Source organism: Nelumbo nucifera, chromosome 6 (assembly GCF_055504915.1).
Source record: "Nelumbo nucifera cultivar China Antique chromosome 6, China Antique-T2T, whole genome shotgun sequence".
Lineage (NCBI taxonomy): Eukaryota > Viridiplantae > Streptophyta > Magnoliopsida > Proteales > Nelumbonaceae > Nelumbo > Nelumbo nucifera.
In genome coordinates this window covers 32,312,247-32,335,973 of record NC_142654.1, presented here as the reverse complement: position 1 = coordinate 32,335,973, position 23,727 = coordinate 32,312,247, and the positions used below count along the sequence as shown (strand labels likewise).

Below are 23,727 nucleotides of genomic sequence, written 5' to 3'. Positions count from 1 at the left end.
CGGGCCACAGGCTAGGGCATATCCGAATAAATGATCATTTTCTTATTTACATGAAAAATAAAATAACATAAATAAATGCAATTACCGAATAAATATTCAATAAAAACTTCCCGAGATAAACTGCATTTACCCGTACCCGGACCGAAAAGCGAACGAGGCCTAAGAAACCGGGAACGGGAAGTAGACAACTAATAAACCTAGACACAAGCTCACTGAAAAGGAAAAATAAATAAAAAGATCAATAAAATCCAACACATTACTACACTTACTCTTGCGAAACCGAAGTTGGAAGCCCGTTTTCCTTCATCAAATCTTTTCAGACCGATCGCGGTCCTCGTTCTCGCACAAGGAGAGACATCCTGAAATTACGACAAGCTTAGGTCTCCCCTGCACATCGATTAGGTCCAGGATTACCATCCTAAAAGACAATCCCTGTTCGAGGACGGACCATTCAAAGCCGTAGCAGATCAGCTTCTTATATCATTGTACAGGTCATATTTCATCAGATTTCTCCCAACTTCGAGTGGACGTCGCTCTCCTCATCAACACTATCTCTAAATCGTCACTATTCGAAGAGGAAGAAGACTAAGAGCAGCACACTCGGTTCCCCAATTCAGTCGTTCTCAGGCCGAAATCTCAACGGGTAATCTTTGTTCACGTCTCCTCTGTGTTTTTTTTTTTTTTTTTAGTTTTCCCGTTCATTTTCTTCTGATATTCTTGCCGTGATTGGAAATCGAGGTTGGGGAAGAGTCTTCGGTGAAAATATGAATCTGATGATTACTTGTTCTATCTATATGTTTTAGACTAAGCTCGATCTAATGCTTGATTTGCTTTGGTGTTATCCATCTGTTACATTTCGTTTTTTTATTTATTTACATAAGTTCGAACAGAACGGTTGCTCGACTTAGCTTACTGCAGTCCACACCACTGGAATGAGAGAAGACTGTCGACCTGAACCCTCTCGTTAATGGAAATTCTTCTTGTGGTGGTTGACAAAAAAAAATGAAGGAATAAACATTTAAATAGTAAGGAAAATAAGAAAAGGGAGATGAGGGAATTGTAATGGTTGAGAAGACAGTTTATCTGCTGGTAGATCAAATTAGGGGGAAAGTGGGTGTTGATAACAGAGATAGAAAAAAATATAAAAACAAAAGAAAAAAAGAAAATAAAAAAATCCGTGATAGTGAGTTTAATTGGCAAATAAGGAAGATAATAATAAAATAATGAAATGAAAAATATATATATATATATATATATATATAGTAAAAAATTAGAAGGAAAGTAAAAAAGTAACAAATATATAAAAGATTAAAAAATAGAAAATATAAACAAATAAAAAGTAATAATTTCATAAAATAAATATGTACATAGGGTTGCATAAGAAAATAAAAAATTAATAATTGCTAAAATAAAAAATAGTAAATAAATAATTAAAAAACAAAAAAAGTAAATAAAAAATAAAAGAACAAAATATATACAATAAATGAAATAATAAAAATTGATATAGTAGATTCCTTTGTGTGTTAGCTTGTTTTAATGTTTTGTTCTTATCTTTTTTATTGTTTATTTGTGCCTTCTTGGAGTCCTATGTGGGCTCCCCCTATTTGGACCCAGGCTGGGAGAGGGGTGCCTAACCCCTTACCTCTTCCATCCTAGTCTTATCCGGATTGGTTGGACTGTTGCCTTAGGTCTTGGAGTCAATGTTGAACCCAAATGAGTTTTGATGTGGTTCTCGGAGTGAGCCATTTTTCGACGCTCACACCATGACATAGAACGAGACAGATAGGAAGATTGGAGAAGAAATGGCTTAAGGTCTTGCCATGGCGGAGAACGAGATAAACAGGGAGATTGGGAGAATAAATGGCTTAATGGCCATGGCTTTTCCTCCATTTTCTCTTCGTCGTCTCTAGGGTTTGTTTATTTTTTGAGGGCATTGAAATCCCAGGCAACAAGTGGAGCAAGTACTCTCTGCAACATATCTTCGGCATTGGCCGAACTCGAGCTTGCCAGATACTCTGGGAGGTTTACAACATATCTACAACATTGCCCAGATACTCTGGGAGCTTGCCATATTTGTTTATTTCTTCCTATTTTGTTGTTTTGGTTTAATCGTTTCTGACTAATATGCATCTTAATAGTAATCTCTGCAACTTCTTTTTTTTTTTTTTTGATCAATAACATCAATTTCATTAAATTAAGAGAATAGAGGGAAAAGAATACAAAGGGAGATAAAATAACTTAGCTCCCCAAAAAAACAGAAAGCACAGGGAAAGCAAAGAAAATTAAAAACTAGTCCAAAAAACAGCCCCCCTATTCACTCCTTGCTTGGCCAACCCATCCGCAAATGAATTGGCACTCCTCTTCACCCAGCTGTACTGAATCTCTATGTCCCTACCCAGCCATAAGAACCGTTTTTTCTCATTGTTTTAATCTCTGCAACTTCTTAGCGAGCAAAATTCTTATAATTGTGACACACATCTGACAACCCACTTAAGCCTTTTTTTTTTTTTAAATCTTTCGTATCTGTTTCTTACTGGGTTCTCAGCAAAAGTTTCTTTTGATCTTTCTCATTGGTCTTTGATTCAAAATAATTTCTCTATTAGGAAAGTACACATCCTGCAATTAATTCTTCATGGGACGTTTTGTTTATCCTTCTCATTCTCTCTTGAAATGGTTATATGGTTTTGGTTTTTGAACTTGAGGAATTGCTAAAGAATCAAAAAGGCCGATTACTCTAACCACTTGGAGCAGAAGGTTCACTAAAATGGGCTACAATCTAATATTTATTTCATTTCGGTTATGACCAATTAAGAAAGATATAATTTTCAAACACTTTAGAACTTATGCCCCAGGCTGGGGGAGTCCTATGGTTTGTTGGCTTCCATGGCTGGATGTGGTTTCCTTTTTCAGATACCAAAATTTTGCGGTTGCATTACATAAATGTAATCAACAAGTTGAAATCCTCTTTCAGTACGAGGGTTCTTGGTTAGAACTCTTATAACTGAAGTTGGATAGTTGATCTAGGACAATTGAGCTAATTGGATCGATATTCTTAAAAATCCTAGGTTTTTAGTTATAGATAAGGTTATGGAGTATATTTCTTTTCATTTTCAGATTGAAGAATCGGTACAAAATGAATATTAGGGTCCATGGAGGGAAAATGATGCTAGAATTATAGGACAGTTTCCAGACTTATATGGTTCACTTCTATTTTCTTAACAGATCATCCGTTGAAAAATCTGTGAACAAATCCACTATTTTCAACCAATGTATTACCCTTATATGGATCGCTTCTAGCATCGTTTCTAGACTTCTCTCATTTTTTTGAAAAAATCCTTGAGTTTCTTTCTTCCCATATAGTCCAACAAATAGCAGCTCTAACACATCTCCACATGATCCTTGACCTTTTTGTTGGGCAATTGAAAGAAGAGGAAGTAAACAAGCTTTGCACTTTCATTGGAGAAGTCCACCTGCACCCAAACAAAGAAGCAAACCATTCCCAAACATTTTTTTTTTTTTTTTTGCAAAATGACAGGATGTTAGTAAGTGGTAACCAAACTCACTTGCTTTTGTGTCCCTGAGGTCTCTTGTGAAACCCAAGTTCCATTCAAACCAGAGGTTGAGTTCGAGGGTACAAGGAAGGTTGCAACTAGTTCATTTTTGAAGGTGGAGATAGCAAAGAGGGCCGGAAATTGGTCTTTCAAAGGAGAATCCACAACCCAAACATGATCCCAAATCTTAATGAGATTACCTGAGTACAAGTCATACCTGATCCAAGGAGAAAATAAAGGCAGAATAGCTTGGATTGCTTTCCTGGGTGAAGCCCTTGTAGTCGTAGCTAGAATCTCAGAATCCCATCCATTCTCCGCAAGCCCGTGAATACTACATATCATCTTAGCCCATAGTTTTTCCTTTTCCAATGAAAATCTCCACAACCATTTCCCTAGTAGAGCCAAATTTCTCTTTCTTATATTCCCAATACGCCTCCATCTTGCTTACTCCTACACACCTCCTCCCACCCAACCCTATGGTCATTTTTCTCCTCCCCTAGCTCCTAAAGGAAGTCTTTCATTAGCCACCCCTGTAGGCATCTTAAAGACCGACAGGTAATATATGGGTAGGCAGGTTAGCTAAAGTAGACCTAATTAGGGTGATTCTTCCTCCAAGAGATAGTTAATTTTTCTTCCAAGATGCAAGTCTCTTTTCAAACCTCTCTACAACTGGAATCCAACAACTTCCTTTTTAAGGATTATCTCCTAGAGGAAGACCAAGGTAATTCAAAGGCCAAGTCAACACTGCACATTCCAAAATGTTTGCACACGCAAGGATCTCACTTTCCCCCATATCTACACCTACAACACTGCACTCCTAATGGTCTTGGTTCTTCCAAGGATTTCTACTCCTGAAAAAGCTTAACTGTTTGGTTTTTATTCCTTTTTTTGAAGGTAAAATGAAAAAGTTACATCCTGATAGCCTAATTGGTTTTTATTCCTTTTCTCTTTATAGCTTGCTAGAGTAGCTCAGTTGGTTAAAGTAGGATGGGCAAAATGGAGGGGCTCATATTAAGTCTTATGTGATAGGTGATACCACTTAGTCTAAAAGGAAAATTATATATGAAACAGTTGTAAGATCAGCAATGTTATATGAAGCTGAGTGTGGCAGAAATATGTATATTGAGATGGATAAGTGGAAAAAATAGAAAGGTTAGAGTCAGAAATGAATTTATTCAAAAAAATCTTTGTACCTCTTTCTTATTTTATTGAAAATAATGAATCCAATTCAATTATTGATCAAAAAGAAAAAAAAAAGAAATGAAATTATTCAAAGGAACCTACGGGTAGCTCCAATAGGTGATAAAATGAGAGAAAGTAGACTTAGATAGTCTAGTCATGTGCATGGTAGACCATCTACAACACCTGTAAGGAGAAGCAATCAAGTGCAGGTTGAAGGCATAAAGGGGCCCTTCTTGCCTAGGGGCAGACCAAAAAGGACATGGGTTGAAGTAATAAGAAATGATCTAAGCACTCATAATTTAGCAATGGATATGGCACTAAACAGAATGGAATGGAAAAATAGGATTTATGGAGCCAACCCCATATAGTTGGGACAAGGCTTAGATGATGATGATGGTGATGATTTCCTTTTCCCTTTATATGCCACATCAGAGACTAAATCTGAATATTCTTTTTCTTTCTTTCCTTTTTGCTTCGAACTCTCAGAAAAACTCTTGTTGGATCTTAGATAACTTTGGACTTTCCTCAAAACATTCTTCCATTCATTTCCTATTTCTTTAGAGGAAGGAAAAATTCAGGAATCAGAATCCTTGTTTTCAAAATGCATGCTTAAAAGCTTTCATCTAATAAAAGCCTTTGTAGTTTCCACTGTCCTTCCCCTTGAAGTCTTGAATTCTGTTTTAATAGAAACAAACAAATGAGTATTAATAAAAAAAAAAAAGAAACAAACAAATGAGATTTCAAAGAAGAATAATAAGATAAATACTTATTCTGGATCTTGTCTTATTGTAAATAGCTACTAGTTCCTGTGGAAGAATTTGTTGTGCTCCATTTTAGAGAAGAATGGCCGGATGTAATTTTGTTTTATTGTGAGTGGTTATTGGTCTTTGGAGAAATATCTGCTACATTCTATCACAAGGCTTTAATTGATAAGAGTATTTCATGGTTAATTATGAAGTTGAATGTGTGGCTTAAAAGATTCTTGCCAATTGACTGTTCAATTCAAAAAGAAAAAGAAAAAAAAATATTGCCAAGTTTTCTGGGGAAATATCTGCCACCAAAATGTCTCTTGTTTTTTTTTTTTTTGTTTTGAAACTGTAAGGTAAAGTAATTCATTAAATTCAAAAAGACAAAATACAACGAAACCCCTGTACAATGAGAAACTGAACAGAGGATATATAATTTTGTTCTCAATGCACGCCTGAGATGCCTTGTGAGGTTGGTGTGAGGCGTGCTTTGTGAGGAGTAGATCCGATCTGGAGACAAACTGAGAAAAAAAATCAGACAGCCAGAATCCACATGTATGAGAACTTTTTGTTTAAGACACGTGGCAATGCATTAAAATGTTGCTAGCGTTTGTTACCTGCAGATTTGGGCCCTACTGGTATAGCCTGCACCCTACCATTCCACAGGTAGATTTCTCTGGTCAAGCAAAAAGGATACTGCTTTATAGATTTCTCTCCTTGATCTAAGAGCATATCTAGGGTTTTCTGTTGGGTATCAAATACTACTGTGGTTGCTTTAGATTTCAAAAATTATCAATACAATGTTAACCGAAGAGGGAAGATGTTCCTTCATTGCAGGTCGGCATGGCAACCCTTAGGAACCTGAAGATCAAAACCAGTACTTGCAAACGGATAGTTAAAGAGCTCCATTCTTATGAAAGGGAGGTTGAGAGAGAAGCAGCCAAGACTGTTGACATGAAGGAAAAAGGAGCTGACCCCTATGATCTTAAGCAACAGGTATGGTCTATATTCTCCCATTTTTTTGAGATGTCATCCTGAGCTTTTTTAGTAGAGCAAATGTTTATTTAGCAGTTCTGCATAATTGGGTCTTGTATTCAACCTCTTTGGCTCATTTTCTAAGTTGAGAATTCTTATTAATTTAATTGTTCACTGTTCTTCCCCACAACCCTTGATTCTCTGTAAATTTACTTGTTAATTGTTATTGATACCCAGAATGTTTAGGACATGATCCATGACTGCCCATATTTAGGCACCAGGGATCTTATCCAATTTTAAGTTTAAATCTACAAACTCCAGTGTGTTGAGCACCCATGAAGATCCACAAATCCAACAAGTGCAAACGTCAAGAAAGGAAATAATCCTTCAGCCACAAACTAATCATATAAATGCCCTAAATTATAGAAAAATGCGATGATATTGAACATACCCTTCTGATCATTCTTTTTAACCATCTCTGATGAGGTCCTCAGTGGTGATCACTTGGGAACTTTTTTGTCTAGGCCTAATACATATCTTTTGTGCTACCGAATGAAGCAAATATTGCTCTATGCCTAAGGGCCTGTTCGTTTGTTCTGAAGTCTGACATCTGAAATTGCAATAATTACATTAGGAGGTATATTGGTATTGGTGAACTTTTCTTTCCTCTGAACTCTGAATGCAGAGAATGTTGTTCTGCATTTTGATAATTATCAAATATCCATTTTGACTCCATATATGAAAGTTTTTGTTTGTCTTTTTTGGGGTATCATTGGAAAACAAAAAGTTGTATGATTGCATTTTAAGAGATAAGAGATAAGAGGAAACGAACAACCATTTTTCTCTTAAAGTTAAAAGATTCCTCTTAAGAGATAAGAGTTAAGAGGAAACGAACAGGCCCTAAGTATCCCACCCTTAGATGTTACCATCCTGTTTTTCTAGATCATGTGGGCCACAACCTATATTTTCAACTCCCACTATCCCATTATTCAACAAAATTTAAAAATATTAATTTGCAGAAGAAGTTGCTGCTGCAGTTCATATCTGCAGGGTTAAGCAACTAATGGTTTTGTAGTTTATGACTGTTGGTATTTCCAGTACCAAAATACCAATCATCATCATCGCCGTCGTTGTCATCATCATCATCATCATCATCCAAGCTCTTATCCCAACTATATGAGGTTGGCTACATGAATCATGTTTTGCCATTCTGTTCTGTTTAATGCCATATGCATTGTTAAATTATTGGCACTTAAATCATTTTTCACTTCTTTTATCTGTCCTTTTTGGTCTTCCCTTAGCCCTTCTAGCCCCTCCAACTTGCAACAAATCACTTCTTATTCCTCAATGCAGATATTTATTGAACAGGGGAATTTTTAAGTCATCTTTTCCTATTTGTGAGTAGGCCAAAAATCTTCTCTTGCATAACAGGATTTTTCCTTGTCAACAGACTACAAGAAAGAGGAATGTTAAAAAAAGAACTCCAAACAAAATGATGCTGATCAGTTCAATAAGCAAAGACATTTTAGGTTAATAATTGCATGGGCAATGCAGTGGAATAATAGAAGATACTAGAAGGAAATGGACAGGAACTCCAAAGGGAGGAGGAATAGTAAAGGTGTTTGTGGAACATTTCAGGAGTATCTTGTCCAAGACGGAGGGGAGAAGGCAAAATCTCCTAGAATTGGATTGGACCCGGGTGACAAATATTCAATCGACAGGCTTAGAGAGCAATTTCAGTATTGAGGAGATTAAATAGGTTGTTTTATTCATGGATACATCAAAAGCCCTAGGGCCGAATGGGTTTACCTTGTCCTTTTATCAGGATTGTTGGGAGATTCTAAAGTACTTGAAAGAAGTGTTTGATGAGTTTCACCAAAATGGGAAAATTTCTATGGAACTAATTCCACTTTCATTGCCTTCGTCCCCAAGAAGAAGGAAGCTTGAACCTCAAAACATTATAGACCGATAAGTTTAGAATAAAGAAGGTTCTTCCTACAGTGATCTCACCTTTCCAAGGGGCCTTTGTAGAGGGTAGGCAAATTGTTGATCAGTTTCTCGTGGCAAATGAGTGTGTCACATAGAGGAAGAGGAGAGGAGGAAAGGACAAGGTTTTAAAAACTGACCTGGAAACGGAACCATTTTGGTCTCCATTTTTTGGGTCACCAGTTCAATTGTTCAGGTCGAAGGCAAAATACTTACCCAGGTAAGTAACTTCCCGAAAAGCAAACAAGGCCTAAACGGGTGAGAAGGACAACAAATGGACTGGCATATTCTCTAGCCAAACAAGGGGCTGTAAGACAACATTTGTTTTGGGCAGAACTATAAAGTCTTTGTATTGATGGGGTGGATCCTACACCCATCTTCTTGTAAACTTAAAGTTACATTAATAAAATCATTTCCTACTGATAAGAAATGTAGTGCAACAATGAAAAGAATTGAAAAATTCGTTTGGTATATTACCTCTTGGTATTTTGAGTGCCAAGGAAGATCATAGAAAGAATTGAAAATTCTGTTTGGGACTTAATACAGAAACCTTCAGGTCCCTAATCTTTGAATTTCCCCTGTTAATACATAACTTAAGACCCATAACTCATTGTTTATTGGATGCTTTCTAATTTACATTAGACCATGAAATTAGAAAAATGATGAAAGACAACTTCTGTGCCACATTGTAAACGGACAAAGGCTGTGAGTTGAACTTATCAATTCATAAATTGTAATTTAGCTATTCCAGTTATGCTCATATAATTTATGAATTTTAAGAACAATATTATTTAATATATTATTATTATTTTTACTGTTATTGTTGTTGTTGTTATTGTTATGTGAGATGTGTTAATGAAACTTCTTTTGGCTCACCAACTCATACTCTGAACACATGTTGGATTCCAATTCCTATGTCCAAGTCCATGCAACACTATCTAGGTCCAGGCCTAGCTAGGCTAGTAATGATCACTCCTATGTAGTGATATATTTCAAGAAGGGTAATCTTGTCCTAAATATGAATATATATTGTTAATATATAAAAAAAAATTATGCTATAAAAAAGGCAGCCCGGTGCATGAGGCTCTCTCCAATGTGGGGTCTGGGGAGAGTGACAAATGTGCATAGCCTTATCCCTGTACATACAGAGAGGCTGTTTCTAAGATTTGAACCTTGGTCACCCAAGTTGCAATTGATTGAATTTTATTGGATAAAATCGAGCATATTCAAATTCAATCTGATAATAAATGTATCATGTTTTTACATATCCAGATTATCAAAAAAAAAAAAAAAGGGATAGCCAAATCCATCCTTATCAGTAGTTATGCATATCAGGTACTTAACCTGAAGAATTTCCATCATAACAGCTATTTCAAATGGATCCAAGATTGGCTAACTTGGTGAATGTAGGCTTGTTGAAGAAGGGGTTAGGAGAGCTAAATTGTTTTCCAAGTTACACAATCTTTTTAGAGATTATAGATTATAAACTCTAGGGTAGGCTGTAATTTGATTTTGTAAAGTTATTCTGTTTATATCATATGCTGGTTGTTGCTTGTCCTTATTCATATCATAAATGGAAGGGTTATACCCTCTTATTCTTTTCAGAATGTATTCATTTATCGTGGTAATGATAGAAAATGCTGATAAGATGATATAATCATGTAATACAGCTCAACCTCCGAAGTAGATTTTGTCAATATCCTTGTAGAGAAGAGAGGAAATTAAGAAAAATATTACCAGTGTCCTTATGGAGAAGAGAGAATATAAAGATCGAGAATAGCCTTTTTTTATACCAAGAGTATTATTGCTTCCCTCTTTTCTATTTTTATTAGTATGAGCACATATGGATCCTTTATGAGATCAAGGGGTGCAAGGCAAGGGGATCTACTGTCCCTTTTCTTATTTATTTACATCACCAAAGCCTTGAGTTTGATGATCCAGAAGAGGGTGGAAGGCAATTGTTGCATGGTTTTAAAATGGATGGGGAAGTGGCCTTGTTAAATTTTTTTTTGATGAATGAGTGGCCTTGTTAAAATTTTCCAATGACACTCTATTTCTATGCAATAATTCTAAAGAAGAGCTGGCAAACCTGTGGGATGTTGATTTGATTTGAAATAGTTTCAAGTTTGAAAGTTATTTTGAACAAAAGCGAGATTATAGCTGTGGGGCAGGGGGTGTAGCTTCATGAGTTGGCTGAAATCTTGGTTTGCAGAATTGGTCAGGTGCCCACCAAGTATCTTGGTCTCCCTCTTGGAGCAAAGTGTATTTGAAGATCTATTTGGGACCCTGTTTTGGAAAGAATTGATAAGAGGTTATCTTCTTAGAATTCTAAGTATTTATCAAGGCGTGGGAAAGTAACTCCAATCAAAAGTTTCTGTCTTCCTTGCTGACCTACTATCTTTCTTTATTTCTTATTCAATTTCCATCCAAGGTGGTGAAGAGTGGAGAGGAAGATGGGGACCTTTCTATGGAGTGGTTGGAAGGACTCTAAGATTCATCAAGTTAGTAGGGAAAAAATCTGCAGGCCTAAAGCTGATGGGGGTTTGAGGATAAGAAGGATTGAGGAAGTGAACATTTCTCTTCTTGTTAAGTGGCTGTGGAAATTTGGGGATCAGAATGGAGGTCTTTGGATGGTGGCGATAGAATCCAAGTATAGGAATGCATTGCGGTGTAAAACTAGAGAGGTGACCTCTTATGGCTGTGCACTTTGGAGTGGAATTGATAAAGCACATGCAGAATTTTCTCTAAAGAGATAAGGCTTAAGGTTGGGATAGAATTAGAGTCAGATTTTGGTCTGACATTTGGTGTGACAGTGGCTCCTTGATGGATAGATTTTCCCAGCTGTACAGAATTGCAAAGAGCAGGAATGCGCTTGTAAGAGACAACTATGAAATATTAAATAATAATCTTTCCTCTAGGCCTGTTTCTAAAAAAAAAGTTAAATGAATGGGAGCTTCCTGAGTTGATGGATCCTTTTCAAATATTGAATAGGATTGCAATGAACCCTCTCAAGGAGATAAAAGATTATAGAGAGGGGAGAAGTCAGGAGTGTTCTCTGTGAGATCTTTCTATTCCATGGTGGTAGGGGTGGAGGCAGGTTCCTTCCCAGCAGATTTAATTTTGCATGCTCATGTGCCTTCAAAAGTCTCTTTCATGGTGTGGTCAGAAGCTCTTAACTCATGTTTAACCAAAGAAATTCTGGTTAGGAGAGGCATTGGGTTGACCAAATGGTATCTGCTGTATTTGCAGTGCAGCTATGGAAAGCTCTATCCGTCTTTTCATCCATTGCAAGGCTGCTGAAATCCTATGGCAGTGGATGGAAAGCATTTTTGGGGTGGTTGGGTGTAATCTGGAATCTGTGGAAGGTTTTATCAAGTGTTGGAAACTCAATGATCTTAAGAAAGAAGGAAAGAATATATGAAAGATTTCCTCATCTGCTTTTTTTTGGGGATCTTGCTGATGGGAAGGGAATTCTAGAACTTTTGAAAACAAAGCTGAAACAGAAGATGGGCTGTTCACTTAGTCGAGGAACAGAATTACCTCTTGGACAGGAGTGAATAGGGTGTTTTATAGGATTTCTTATGATATTTATTTTGGTAGAATACTTTCCATAAATCCTGAAATATAGGGCTGTTATGGTTTTTTATCCATTTGTCGGAATCATGAAATAGTGTATAGCCGTTCTTTTTAGCTTACTAACAAGTTTCTTATTTGGGTCAAATAGGAAGCTTCACTACACTACCCACTCTACCAATCAAGGGGAATCTTGGCCATTCCAGACCTTTCATCAGATGGGGGCCCTCTTTGATTGGTCATGTATTGAATCATGTGGTCAACGATCCACATCAGCCAATTCCAATTTGGAGTGGAGTTTTGTTCAATTAATAAGCTTTCTTATTTTCTTTTAAATTAAAGAGATCACCAGAAGTTGTGAGATCTTTAGGCCAAAATTTTATTCTTCAAATAAGGATGAGGAGAGGAATTGGGGAGACTCCTACTGACCCCAAACCAACTTGCCACCTAGAAGTTTTCTGGGTCATTTAGTCTCATTTACTGAATGACCTTACTAGCAAACCTCCAGGGGACAAGCATTCTTGTCCTCTTGAGTGGACCATGCGGCCATCTTCTGACTTTAACTTCCACAGACCTCCAGGGGACAAGCATTGGATGAAATTGCCTGCTCTTCTTGAGTCTCTAAGAGAGGTGTACCCATCTCCATCTATTCACGACACTGGGTGAAGCTTCGGTCTCATGCATTCCACCTGGAGTTTGGTTCTTCTTTTGGAAAGATTTTTGTGGACACAAGTGACTTGTTGCAACCAATGAAGTTTGGATGCTTGTTCATCTCTAACCACATGTGCATTATGTGCCTTAAGGCTATGTTTGGTTTGAAGGAAAAGGTGGGGAAAAGAAGGGAAAGGTAAGGAAACCTATACAAGATTTGTAAAGGCTTCCTTACCTTTCCCTTCCTTTCCCTACATTTTCCTTAAAACCAAACATAGCCTAAAGATGAGGAATCAACCACCTACCTCCTATTTTTATCAATAACAATTAGCAAAAGAATTTTATTAATAATGGAGAAAATATAGAGAAACCCTGATATTGATAAATATGGAACAATTACAAACATCCTAAGGCTGACATATATAGCTCGAAATTTCACGTATAAAAACAGCTTAAGTATTTTCCCCAGGTCCTGGAGCCTCCCAATCTATGCCCTGTCTCATGACTCCATCTAGCCACCTCTTGCTACTCCTTATGTTGTGCTATTAGCCTATCCAGTTGACTAAATGCAGTAGGGGACCAGACTTCTCCTGCATTTCCTGGTTACAATGTTGCTTCTTTTGGTTAAGGGGATTTTCTTTCTCTTTCTTTTTCCTATTTTTTTCCTTTTTTTGGTTCTTCATGCATACTTGATGTCTTTGTTGTCAACAATTAAGATGTAAGTTGTGCCTAATTAATTACCTTTCTCTTTTGTTACAATTTTTTGAACAGGAGAACGTGTTGGCCGAGTCAAGAATGATGATTCCCGATTGTCACAAGCGTTTGGAGGCCTCACTAGTTGATCTAAAAGGAGCTTTGGTATTGCTTATATGGACTCTTGGGCAAATCTATAATTTTAGGTTTATAGTTTTTCAATTAGTGCTGGATTCTGCTGATAATTTGGCAAATTGAATGTCTTGAAACTTGCAATGCTATTACATCCCAAAATACAATGCTTTTCAAGTTTGAACTTCGTGCCATATTGATGTAAACAATAACAATATATGATTGCTAAAACCAATATGCTTTTTTTTTTTGGAGAAGTCTAAAATGAACATGCTTTCAATTGCATGAATTTCATAGCTTACATTCTTAACATTGGAAACAAAAATTAGATAATTGAAAAAAACTCAAAGAATCTCTTAATTGCTATTTGTGCACCTTTCTAAAAGATGTTTTTCCCCTTGCAGGCGGAACTGGAGGAAACCAATCAGCAAGGTGCAGAAATTGAGGAAGCCCGAACTATCATTGCAGAGGTTGAGGCCTTGACTCAAAAGATTGAGGCTTAGCATCAATTCATGAATCTTTGATCGCACTTGTTAGGAATTTGTATGATGTAATTTGCCTTTGATTATGGGGTAAGTGTAGTAATGTGTTGGATTTTAGTGTTCTTTTTATTTATTTTTCCTTTTCAGTGAGCTTGTATCTCATAAGGTTTATTTGCCTTTGAGAAAAAACAAAATCAACCATGCTGTCGAACACCCCCTAAGTTGGTTGAGAGCTCCTTCGTGAGCTTGAACTGCGTTTTGATTTCAGAGATGTGTTTTGAATGTTTAAAGTTTAGACTAAGGTTAAAAGACTTGAACGTACCTTGAGTTTTCATAAATTGACCTTGTGCGCTAATCCTATTGGACTTAAATCAAACCCTCCATCAATGAAAAGGCACATGTGAAGGCATTTAAAGTTAGGAAAAATCCTATTTTGGCCTTTTGGTCCGAAGGAGGAAGAACATGGGAGGAAAGAAGAGGAAAAAAAGGCCACCGGACTGGTAGAGAGAGAGGGGGGGGGGAGTGGTCTAACAATCACAAACTGGTTCAATTTTAAAGATTTACACCCTTAGTTATCGGCATTATTGTTATGTTGGCTGTTAAAGATTTAAGCATACCTGAGCTTAGGTTAAACATACACGGACTGTGAAAGACGATTCAACCTAGAAAGCCAGGCAATCTATTATATGGGCTGTTTTAACCTTTTGCTGCCGTGCACTTGTTTTAGCAACTCATTCTATGTTCTGTGTTTCCCTGCAAATCAACAAAAAAACTTATAATTAATCAGATTTTGGTGTATGGACTAGAGTTACATGGGATAATGGATATGCTTATTACTTGGAAGTAAGGTTCTAAATATCGACACCGGCCGATGTGCCCTGTATTGGTAAATTAAGTTTTATTTTTTTTCTTGAAACTGGTTCAGAGGGGTCGGTTTAAGGCCCGACTACCCTCTGAACCGGTGGCTGACCTGATACCCTTGGAGGGCATATCGGTAAGCCATTGGCATGATACATATCGGCTGATATGTATTAATATTTTGAACCTTGCTTAGAAGTTCGGTCTATATGGGGCATCACCACTCATCACGTCTTCTAGCCTGAATTTTGGTTGAATATTGTCTCATAGCATCTCTGCCATACCCACCACCCATATGAGTTTGAAAAATTCAGGGTATGTTTTAAAAACTCATGGTATATTTAAGTCTTTCTGAAAAACTGGTTTAGGAAAGTCTGAGATTACTCGATTGAAGAAGCAATTTTGGAAAGTCGATGATCATGACCATCTTCTGCAGCCATTCTTTTTCATCTCTGATGGAGCAGCTATACAGAATAAAAGCTACTAGCGAAGAAGAAGCAAAAGAAGGGAGTGTGCCTTTATTGCTTGTGTTGGGTTGTGTTAGTATCACATTCAAGTCCTGCTTTTGTCGATGGGTAGAATCAGTTGGATTTTATCTAAAAATTTTCATCACCCTTTCTTTTTCTGAAAATTTTCATCAGCTGGGTTTTATTTTGAAAATTTGAGGAATATTGGAAGGAAAAATTGACATTTCATTTTTTCTGTTAGTGCTTAACGATGATGCTAATTGTCAGAAAGCTTAAAAATACTTTAAGACAATATGTAAACAGTTAGGATTGACTTAGTTAATTTCCTAAACCATAAGGGTGCTTTAAGAAAATTGCCCTTAAGTCTTCTACCCTTAAACCGAACACCACTCATATCTTAAAAGCAAGTTTTTTAGAAATGAGAGGCTGTTGTTCAAAGAATGCCACTTAGGGCCATAAAAAAAGAATGCCTAATTAAGTTGCAACCAAAAAAAAGTTTGTAGGTTCTCTTCTGGTTGTAATATAAGTTGCAGTTGGGTTGGGGGAGTCAAGCGTATGCGGATGGGCTACCCCAAGGGGGCTGTCAATGGACTCTAAAAGTCCCAATACCCAATTGGATTCCTAATCTGATTATCCTAGATTTGAATGTTAAAGCTTTTATGTGATTAATAATTCAATTGGGTGTAGATTTAATTTTATCTAAAAATTTATTATATATATAGTTGTATTAAATTTATAATTGATAAAGTTAATATTTTATATTAATAGACATTTATTATACATATATAAGTTAAAGAATAAGTGAATAACCAATTTTTTTGGTCATTATAAACATAATAAGATGATTGTAGATTAAATTTGAATTCAATCCAAAATGAGGTTTGTTAATTGGATGCAGATGTAGATGCAACTGGATCCAATCCAAATCCAAAAATTCATATTGAACAGAATAAGTTGAATCAAAGGATCTGGTTAAACAGACCAATTGGTGGGGTGTTTTTCAAAAGCCATTCGTACCAGTACCAGTTCGGTTATTATTATTATTTTTTGATAATTGACCAGTTCGGTTATTTTGGTTAACCTAAAAAAAAATGACAGTTAATCGATATATTTTTAATACATATATATGAATTTATATGCATCATATAAATATATTATATTTATCTATTTATCTATTTATAGTGTATTATAATATATATATATATATATATAGTATTTATAGTACATATTTATTTATTTATAATAAATTGGTTTTGGTTCGTGCATGGTCTTTCAAGAACTGGTGTACCAATTCGGTTTCAAAAAGAGCTCACAGTTTGGTTAAACCATGAGCACGCTTACCATTATATAGCCTCACGAAGCCAAAATAATAATAATAATAATAATAATAATAATAATAATAATAAAATAAATATAGTCTCAATTTGAAAAGAGTACAAATATAAATATGTACAGTACAAATTGTGTGCATATTTGTATTTATACTTTTCCAAAACTGAGCCTTTGTGTTGTATATATTTTTATTTGTAATCTTGCCAAACTCAGCCATAATTTAAAACCAAAGCCTTGATTACACATTGCATTTCAGCGTCTTTTGGTAGAAAATCATTATCAATGACAATCAAAATAATAAAAACAGAAAATAACCACAATGGGTAGCTTACACGGTGTTTTTCATTTTCATTTTCTTAGAGAATAGAGAGCACCAAGTTGTTGGTTAGCGGATAGAACCAGCTGCCAGACACAAAAAATGCTGACTCCATTAAAAATATTGAGAACAAGACATAAATCAGATGGTTAAAATATAATCATAGGCTCGACCTACAAAACCCTATGTTTTATATAGGTGAAAAAATACATGATTGGTTATCACTTTTATGATTTTGATTCCGATTGATTGGTTATAAGTTTTTCCGGTATCATAATTGAACTTTTTTTTATATATAATAAAATATTATAGATAAAAAGTATGAGAAAACTTATGAAATCATTGCGGTATGATAACTGAAAGACATCATATCTAAAAAGACTTATTACCAATCAGTTGGTATTCATCAAATTTAAGGGGACAAGTTTAGTCTTTGTTTCACTTCAAAGAAAGGAATAAGTAAATGAATTTACAAGAATAACATCAATCATTTTAGAAAACAAAAACAATGTCTAGGGTGCTTTTGTTCATAAAAATTCAGAACAAATATAACCACATGTCTTTGCCTATTTGGTTCAAAGTAAGGAACTCCTAATCACAATTTTGCTTTCATAATAAACTAGATAATATCACTGTACTATGAGGTCATTATTCTGATCTTTCTTGCCATCATTATCAATTTATGTTAGTTGTTTTTATTTGCATAAGTGATAAATAAGGTTTATAATTGATAACATATTTTATCTAAAAGAATGAGACTCAGACCATTGAATGTCTTTATAACGACTCTTTTATTTGAATCAAAAAATTAAATTATAAAGATTAATATAGATCCCACATATTTTGAAATGGGTGCTTTATTTGGATAATAGACTTAAACCTCCCCTGAGCTCCTCCCTAATTTATTAGAGGATTTGAACCTCCCTTGTTAGAATAAGATATTGTTCTTATTACCAAAATAAATCAAAAGACCTTTTTATCCTTTATTATTCTTTCAATTTTTAAAGAAAACCACTGAAACTGTACCGAAGGAAACAGGAAGGGATGGTAGATCCCTATAAGAAAACTCCCCTCCTGAAGCATTTTCAACAAGTTGATTAGCTTCATCATGGAGAAGGTGTTTGAGGTGGTGATGAACTGATGATGGAGATCGGAAGAAAACTCTCCTTTTTCTTCTTACTACTATGTTTTGCCGTGTGTTAAGTCTCATTTTTAATTCATCCTACCATTGTATTCCTTAAAATTTGAACTCATCACAAGAGTGAAGATTTGATCAATGACGCTCGTTCTCTCAAACTACTTATCACAAGAAAACTCTCCTTTTGTTTCTTACTATTATGTTTTGCTGTGTTGGTCTCATTTTTAATTAATCCTCCCATTGGATTCCTGAAAATCTGAACTTATCACAAGAGTGAAGATTGGATCGATGACGCTCGTTCTCTCAAACTAGAGTTTTTAAATTTTTTAGTATGAAACCGAAGGCGACAATCCATTTTTAATTAGAGATTCAAACTCTATTAGTCTTGTCTTTTGTACTTGCCAAACAATCAATAATTTGTTGTTTAACTCTAATTGATAGGATGAAGATCTTAGAAGCATTTTAGAGAAACAATTATTTTGAAAAGTATTTCATGTTTGGGATGATTTTTTCATCTTTTGTAGAATTTCCAAAAGATCGAATTTCTTGCTGCTTGGTAATGCATATTTATTAGGGCATTAGCTTCATCAAACTTGGAGCAATATTGGTTTGAAAATGTCAATTGTTGTTTGGTAAAAAGAATGAACCAAATAACTTCTTATGGACCATAGCAAAATTCAAAGCAACTAAAGCCCATGTTACCCATGATTAATCTTCTCGATCATATGACAAATGAGGAGGAAAACGGAACCTATAGGATGAAGCCGGCAATTTACTTTTTTTGAGATAAATATAGAGAAAAAAAGGAGACGAAAACCCCAACAAAACAACTCATTAAGAATCTTGGAATCAAAGAGTGGCACAATTTCTAATATAAGAAATAACAATTTGATAAGTCGTAAAACACAAGGAAAAGGCATGGATGTTGGGTTTTTTTTTTTTAATTCACTCATGAATGGATGTTGATCTTGACGGATTATTAACAAAGGGGAGTTCTTATGTCAATAAACAAGGGAGGCCTTAATCCATTTTGAAAAGAGAGGGGGGGTTTCAATATTTAGGAGAAACATTAAGGGAGGTTTAAGTCTATTAACTTTTTTTCGATAAGTAGCCATATGTCTTAAGTTAGCAATTTTTTAGAATGGAGTTAATTGTTATTACTTTTTAAGAGTGGATAGACACATGTCTTTTGAAAAAAAAAAGCTTCTTTTTGAAAGTGAAAAGAACAATTTTTAGACGGTTTTTCCTATAAAGATAGGGTGTCAGTTGTCAAAAGTATAAGCCCTCTAGTCTAGGGGTTCAACTTGGGTGGGCTCAACCTAAGACCAGACTAACCCGACTTGCAATTTTGCACAACCTGGGCCTGGGCCTTAGAAGTTGGGCCTTCCCATTTTTCAAGCCAATCATAGTCCAAACCCTTGAATAACCCGAGACTGGACTGAATATGTGTGTGTGTTTTCCAAGAAGGAGAAGAAGAAGAGAATAAAATAGAGAAACAATGTGAGAAAGGCTCAAAAGTGTGCTGGCGGTGCTAGCCATTCTGTTATATATTAGGGCAATCAAAGTACAAAAGATAAAATTACAATAGTATCCTAGTAATTGACTACTAGAAAATCTCTTCATTAAGTAGTCGACTACTAGGAACAATATACCGATAGTAATCAACTACTAACAACAATATATTGATAATAGTTGACTACTAATATACTGATAGTAGTCAACTACTAAGGCCTAAGACTACAAACTAGGTTTCACAACACTCCCCCTCAAGATGAGCATAGATATATTTTATACCCAACTTGTATAACAGTTCCATAAATTTTGTCTTGATGAGCCCCTTGGTAAGAACATTAGCTAGTTGTCTTGTAGATGGCATCTAAGAGATGCAGAGGTCCCTAGAAACAATTCTTTCTCGCACAAAGTGTTTATCGATTTCAATATGTTTTGTTCTATCATGCTAGACTGGGTTGTTAGCAATGTATATCGCAATATGATTATCACAATACAATTTTAGATGTCTAGTTACTTCTATTTCCAATTCCTTTAGAAGAATTTGAAACCAAAGTAGTTCAGCAACTCTATGGGCCAACATTGGTAGTTAATCTTACAACAACTATTTGTTTATTGCTCCTCCAAGTGAGTATATTGCCACTTAAGGTACAATGTCCAAATGTAAACTTTTCTATCCCCATGAGAACTTGCCTGATCGACAACAATATAGGCTTTTACATCTATTTTGTCACATTTATTAAACAGTAATTCCTTCCCAAGACATGTCATCAAGTATCTCAAGATCTTTTTTACTGCCTAACTTGTGGAACATGCATAAATTGGTTGACTACATAAAATGCATATGCAATATCAGGTCTTATGAAAGATAAGTAAAGCAATTTCCAACTAATTTCTGACATCTTTCTTTGTTAAGATAAAATTCTCCATCATCCTCCTGCAACCCACAATTTTGCTCTATAGGAGTGTCTGTTGGTTTGACTCTTAACTTCTTTGTCTCTTTTAGAAGGTTCAATGCATGCTTGTAGATGTATATTTCCTCTATAGATCTAGTGGACTCATATCTTTGATTTCAATCTTTGAGGCTAAGAAGCGTTTCAACTTTCGAATTTCATTCGAATAATCTCCCGTAATAACCATATTGTCAACATAAACAATCAATGCTATTAGTTTTCCTTCATTTTTTTATAGAACAACGCGTGATCAACACTACTCTACTTGTACCTAACAACATTCATTGCTTTGCATAATCTTTCAAACTAAGCCCTTGGAGATTGTTTGAGGCCATATAAGGTCCTCCTTAGCTTGCATACCTCTCCTCTCATGTCATAGTTTGGAGGAAGGTCCATGTAGATTTCTTCTTGTAGATCTCTATTTAAGAAAGCATTCTTAACATCAACTAATATAGTTCCTAAGAAAAAATTGCTGCAAGAGAGAGTAACACATGTATAGTATTCAATTTTGTAACTAGAGCAAATGTTTCCTTATAATTAATCCATTCCCTTTAGGTGAATCATTTTGCAACTAATATGGCTTTATACCTCTCGATGGAACCATCAACCTTGTGTTTGGTTGTATATACCCACTTGTACCCTATAGTGTTTTTCTTGACTGATAGATCCATTAGCTCCCAAGTGTTAATTTTCAACAAGGCTTTCATTTCCTCATCCATAGTTTCTATCCATTTGGGATTAGCAATAACTTTTGAGTACTTGGAAGGGGTATAGATAGAGGACAATGCTAACAAAAAGAGTAATAGGTAGGAGATAAATGAGAATATGAAAAAAATCTATTAATAGGATGAATAGTGCATGAATGTACTGATTTCCACAAGGCAATAGGAAGATCTGAATTAGAATTAGAGGAAGTAATGGGAGGAGCAATACCTTGGTCAGAATATGAAGTTCCCGATTGGTCATAGTCATTCACTTGTAGGTGTCTCTTTCTCTCCCTTTGATAAACACTTAGCTACCTTTCATCATCAAGGTCATCATTAAGATTAGGACAAAGAGTAGTACCACAAGGAGGGTTTTCATCATTTGTAGTCTCCACTAGATAAGAGGAAGAAGATTCAACATGAGAAGGGTCTGAAGAAGAAGTGGGAGATGAAACAAAAAGGGTTAGCCTCTGAGGAAGTCTCTTTCACTCACTAGTCTCCCCCTGAAGAGGATTCCGGGGAGGCTCAAAGAAGGATTGCGACTCACAAAAGGTGACATCCTTGGTGATGAATTTCTTTCTAGTAGTTGGATCAAGGCATTTGTATCCTTTTTGTGAAGGAGAATAACCCAATAATACCCTACAAATTGCCTTTGGATCCAACTTTGCCTATTTAGGATTATTAATATGAATAAAACATATACAACCAAAAATCTTAAGAGGCAAAGAACATGACTTGCTCTGGGCACATGATAGAAAAAAAAGGAGTTCTCATCCCCAAAACCTTAGATGGCATTCGGTTGACAAGATAAGAGTTTGTCATAGCAACATGAGACCAAAACTTCTTTGGGACCTTGCTTTGAATCATTAAAGCACAAGTGGTCTCAAGTAACTATCTATTATTCCTTTCTGTAACTCCATTTTGTTGTGACGTGTAAGTATATGATGACTAATGTAAAGTCTCTTCATCTTTGAAGAACACTTCTAGAGAACTCTTTAAGTTTTAGTAGACTTGAATGACCACATACTAGCCAACAATTGTTGCCAGTATTTTAAATACTTTACATACTTATGGAATTGAAAATAAAGTTTTTTCTATTAGTTTTGATAATGCTACTAATAATGATTCAACAATAAATATTTTAAAATCTCAATTAAAACCATGTTAAATGGTGAATTATTTAATATTAAATGTGCATGTCACATCTTAAATTTATGTGTTCAAGATGCTTTAAATATTATTTTTCATGATATTTCTAAAATTAGAAATTGTATTATATATATTTAAAGTTTTGAAATAATAATTTAAATATTTATGTAAAAAATATGGTTTAAAATATAAATTTTTTGTATCAAATGTCTAATAGAGGTGGAATTCCATCTATTATATATTAGAAAGTTGTATTTCGTACAAAGATATTCTTACTAATTTTTATAATGAAAAAATGCCACATGATTTTATAATTGATAATGACTGGGAAATAACAATTTGTATAAAATATTTTTTTACAAATTTTTTATGATGCAACTCATGAATTTCTAGGTGTTTATTATTGACTTCTTGTATTTTAGTTAACCATTTATTTATGATTAGTGAATATTTTGCAAAATATAGAAGTATTAAATTTTCGTAATACTATTGAAATAGTGGAGGTTAAATTTAAAAAATATTTCTCCTCTATATTATTTAGCTACAATATTAGATCCTAGGATTACGAAAGATGGTTTAAATGTTTTACTTGAATCTTATTATGAAAATATGAATACTGATATTAGAATTAAAAAAGAGAAAATTAATAATTTATTATTTTAAATGTATAGTCTATATGAATCTCAATTATTAGAGCATAGCAAAACTTGTACATGTACAACTTCCAATTCTTAAACATCTAGTTCTGTTGCCAGTTCATCATTAATTTTTAATTCTTCAATTTAGAGGAATTAAATAATTTTGATATTTTAGCTTGGTGTAGTGAATATGGAAAAAATTTATCAAGTTCTTATGACACGTGATATACTAACCCCTCTAGTGTCTATAATTCCATTGGAGTCTTCTTATATGGTAGTTACTAGGGTGCTAGATGCGACAAGAAAAGCTACATGAATAATAAAGTATGGAGATGTGCATATACTTGAAAGGTTGTCTCGATGATGAGGATGAACTATAAGATAAAGGAGGGCATGACACTTCACCTAATATTTCACCAAAAGCAGATGATGTAGATTAGGGTCAATGAGATGGAGGTAGAACTTGAAGAAAATGTTGAAGTCAATATTCTTTTTTGTATATTCAATAACTGTATAGCATTTTTAAAATTATTGTAATAATTTTCAATTTTATTTAAATTATTTGTTATTTTTTCAATACCACTGTAATTTTTATTTTCAATTCTATTATATTATTTTTATATTTTATTCCATTTCCAATATTCATTGGATTGTTTAAATTCAAATGAAATAAAATTTTTAAAATTTTCTTT

At 34.7% G+C, this 23,727-nt stretch overlaps 1 protein-coding gene across 1 annotated transcript; it reads left to right on the top strand.

The window, feature by feature from the left end:
- The first annotated feature begins 255 nt into the window (after window positions 1-255).
- KIS (tubulin folding cofactor A (KIESEL)) lies at window positions 256-14,238 on the top strand. The gene is made up of 4 exons (XM_010271541.3): window positions 256-643; window positions 6,317-6,475; window positions 13,436-13,522; window positions 13,894-14,238. Exons 2-4 carry the CDS (start codon window positions 6,323-6,325, stop codon window positions 13,990-13,992), a joined length of 339 nt encoding a protein of 112 aa, XP_010269843.1. The 5' UTR covers window positions 256-643; window positions 6,317-6,322; the 3' UTR covers window positions 13,993-14,238.
- The last annotated feature ends 9,489 nt before the right edge of the window (window positions 14,239-23,727 follow it).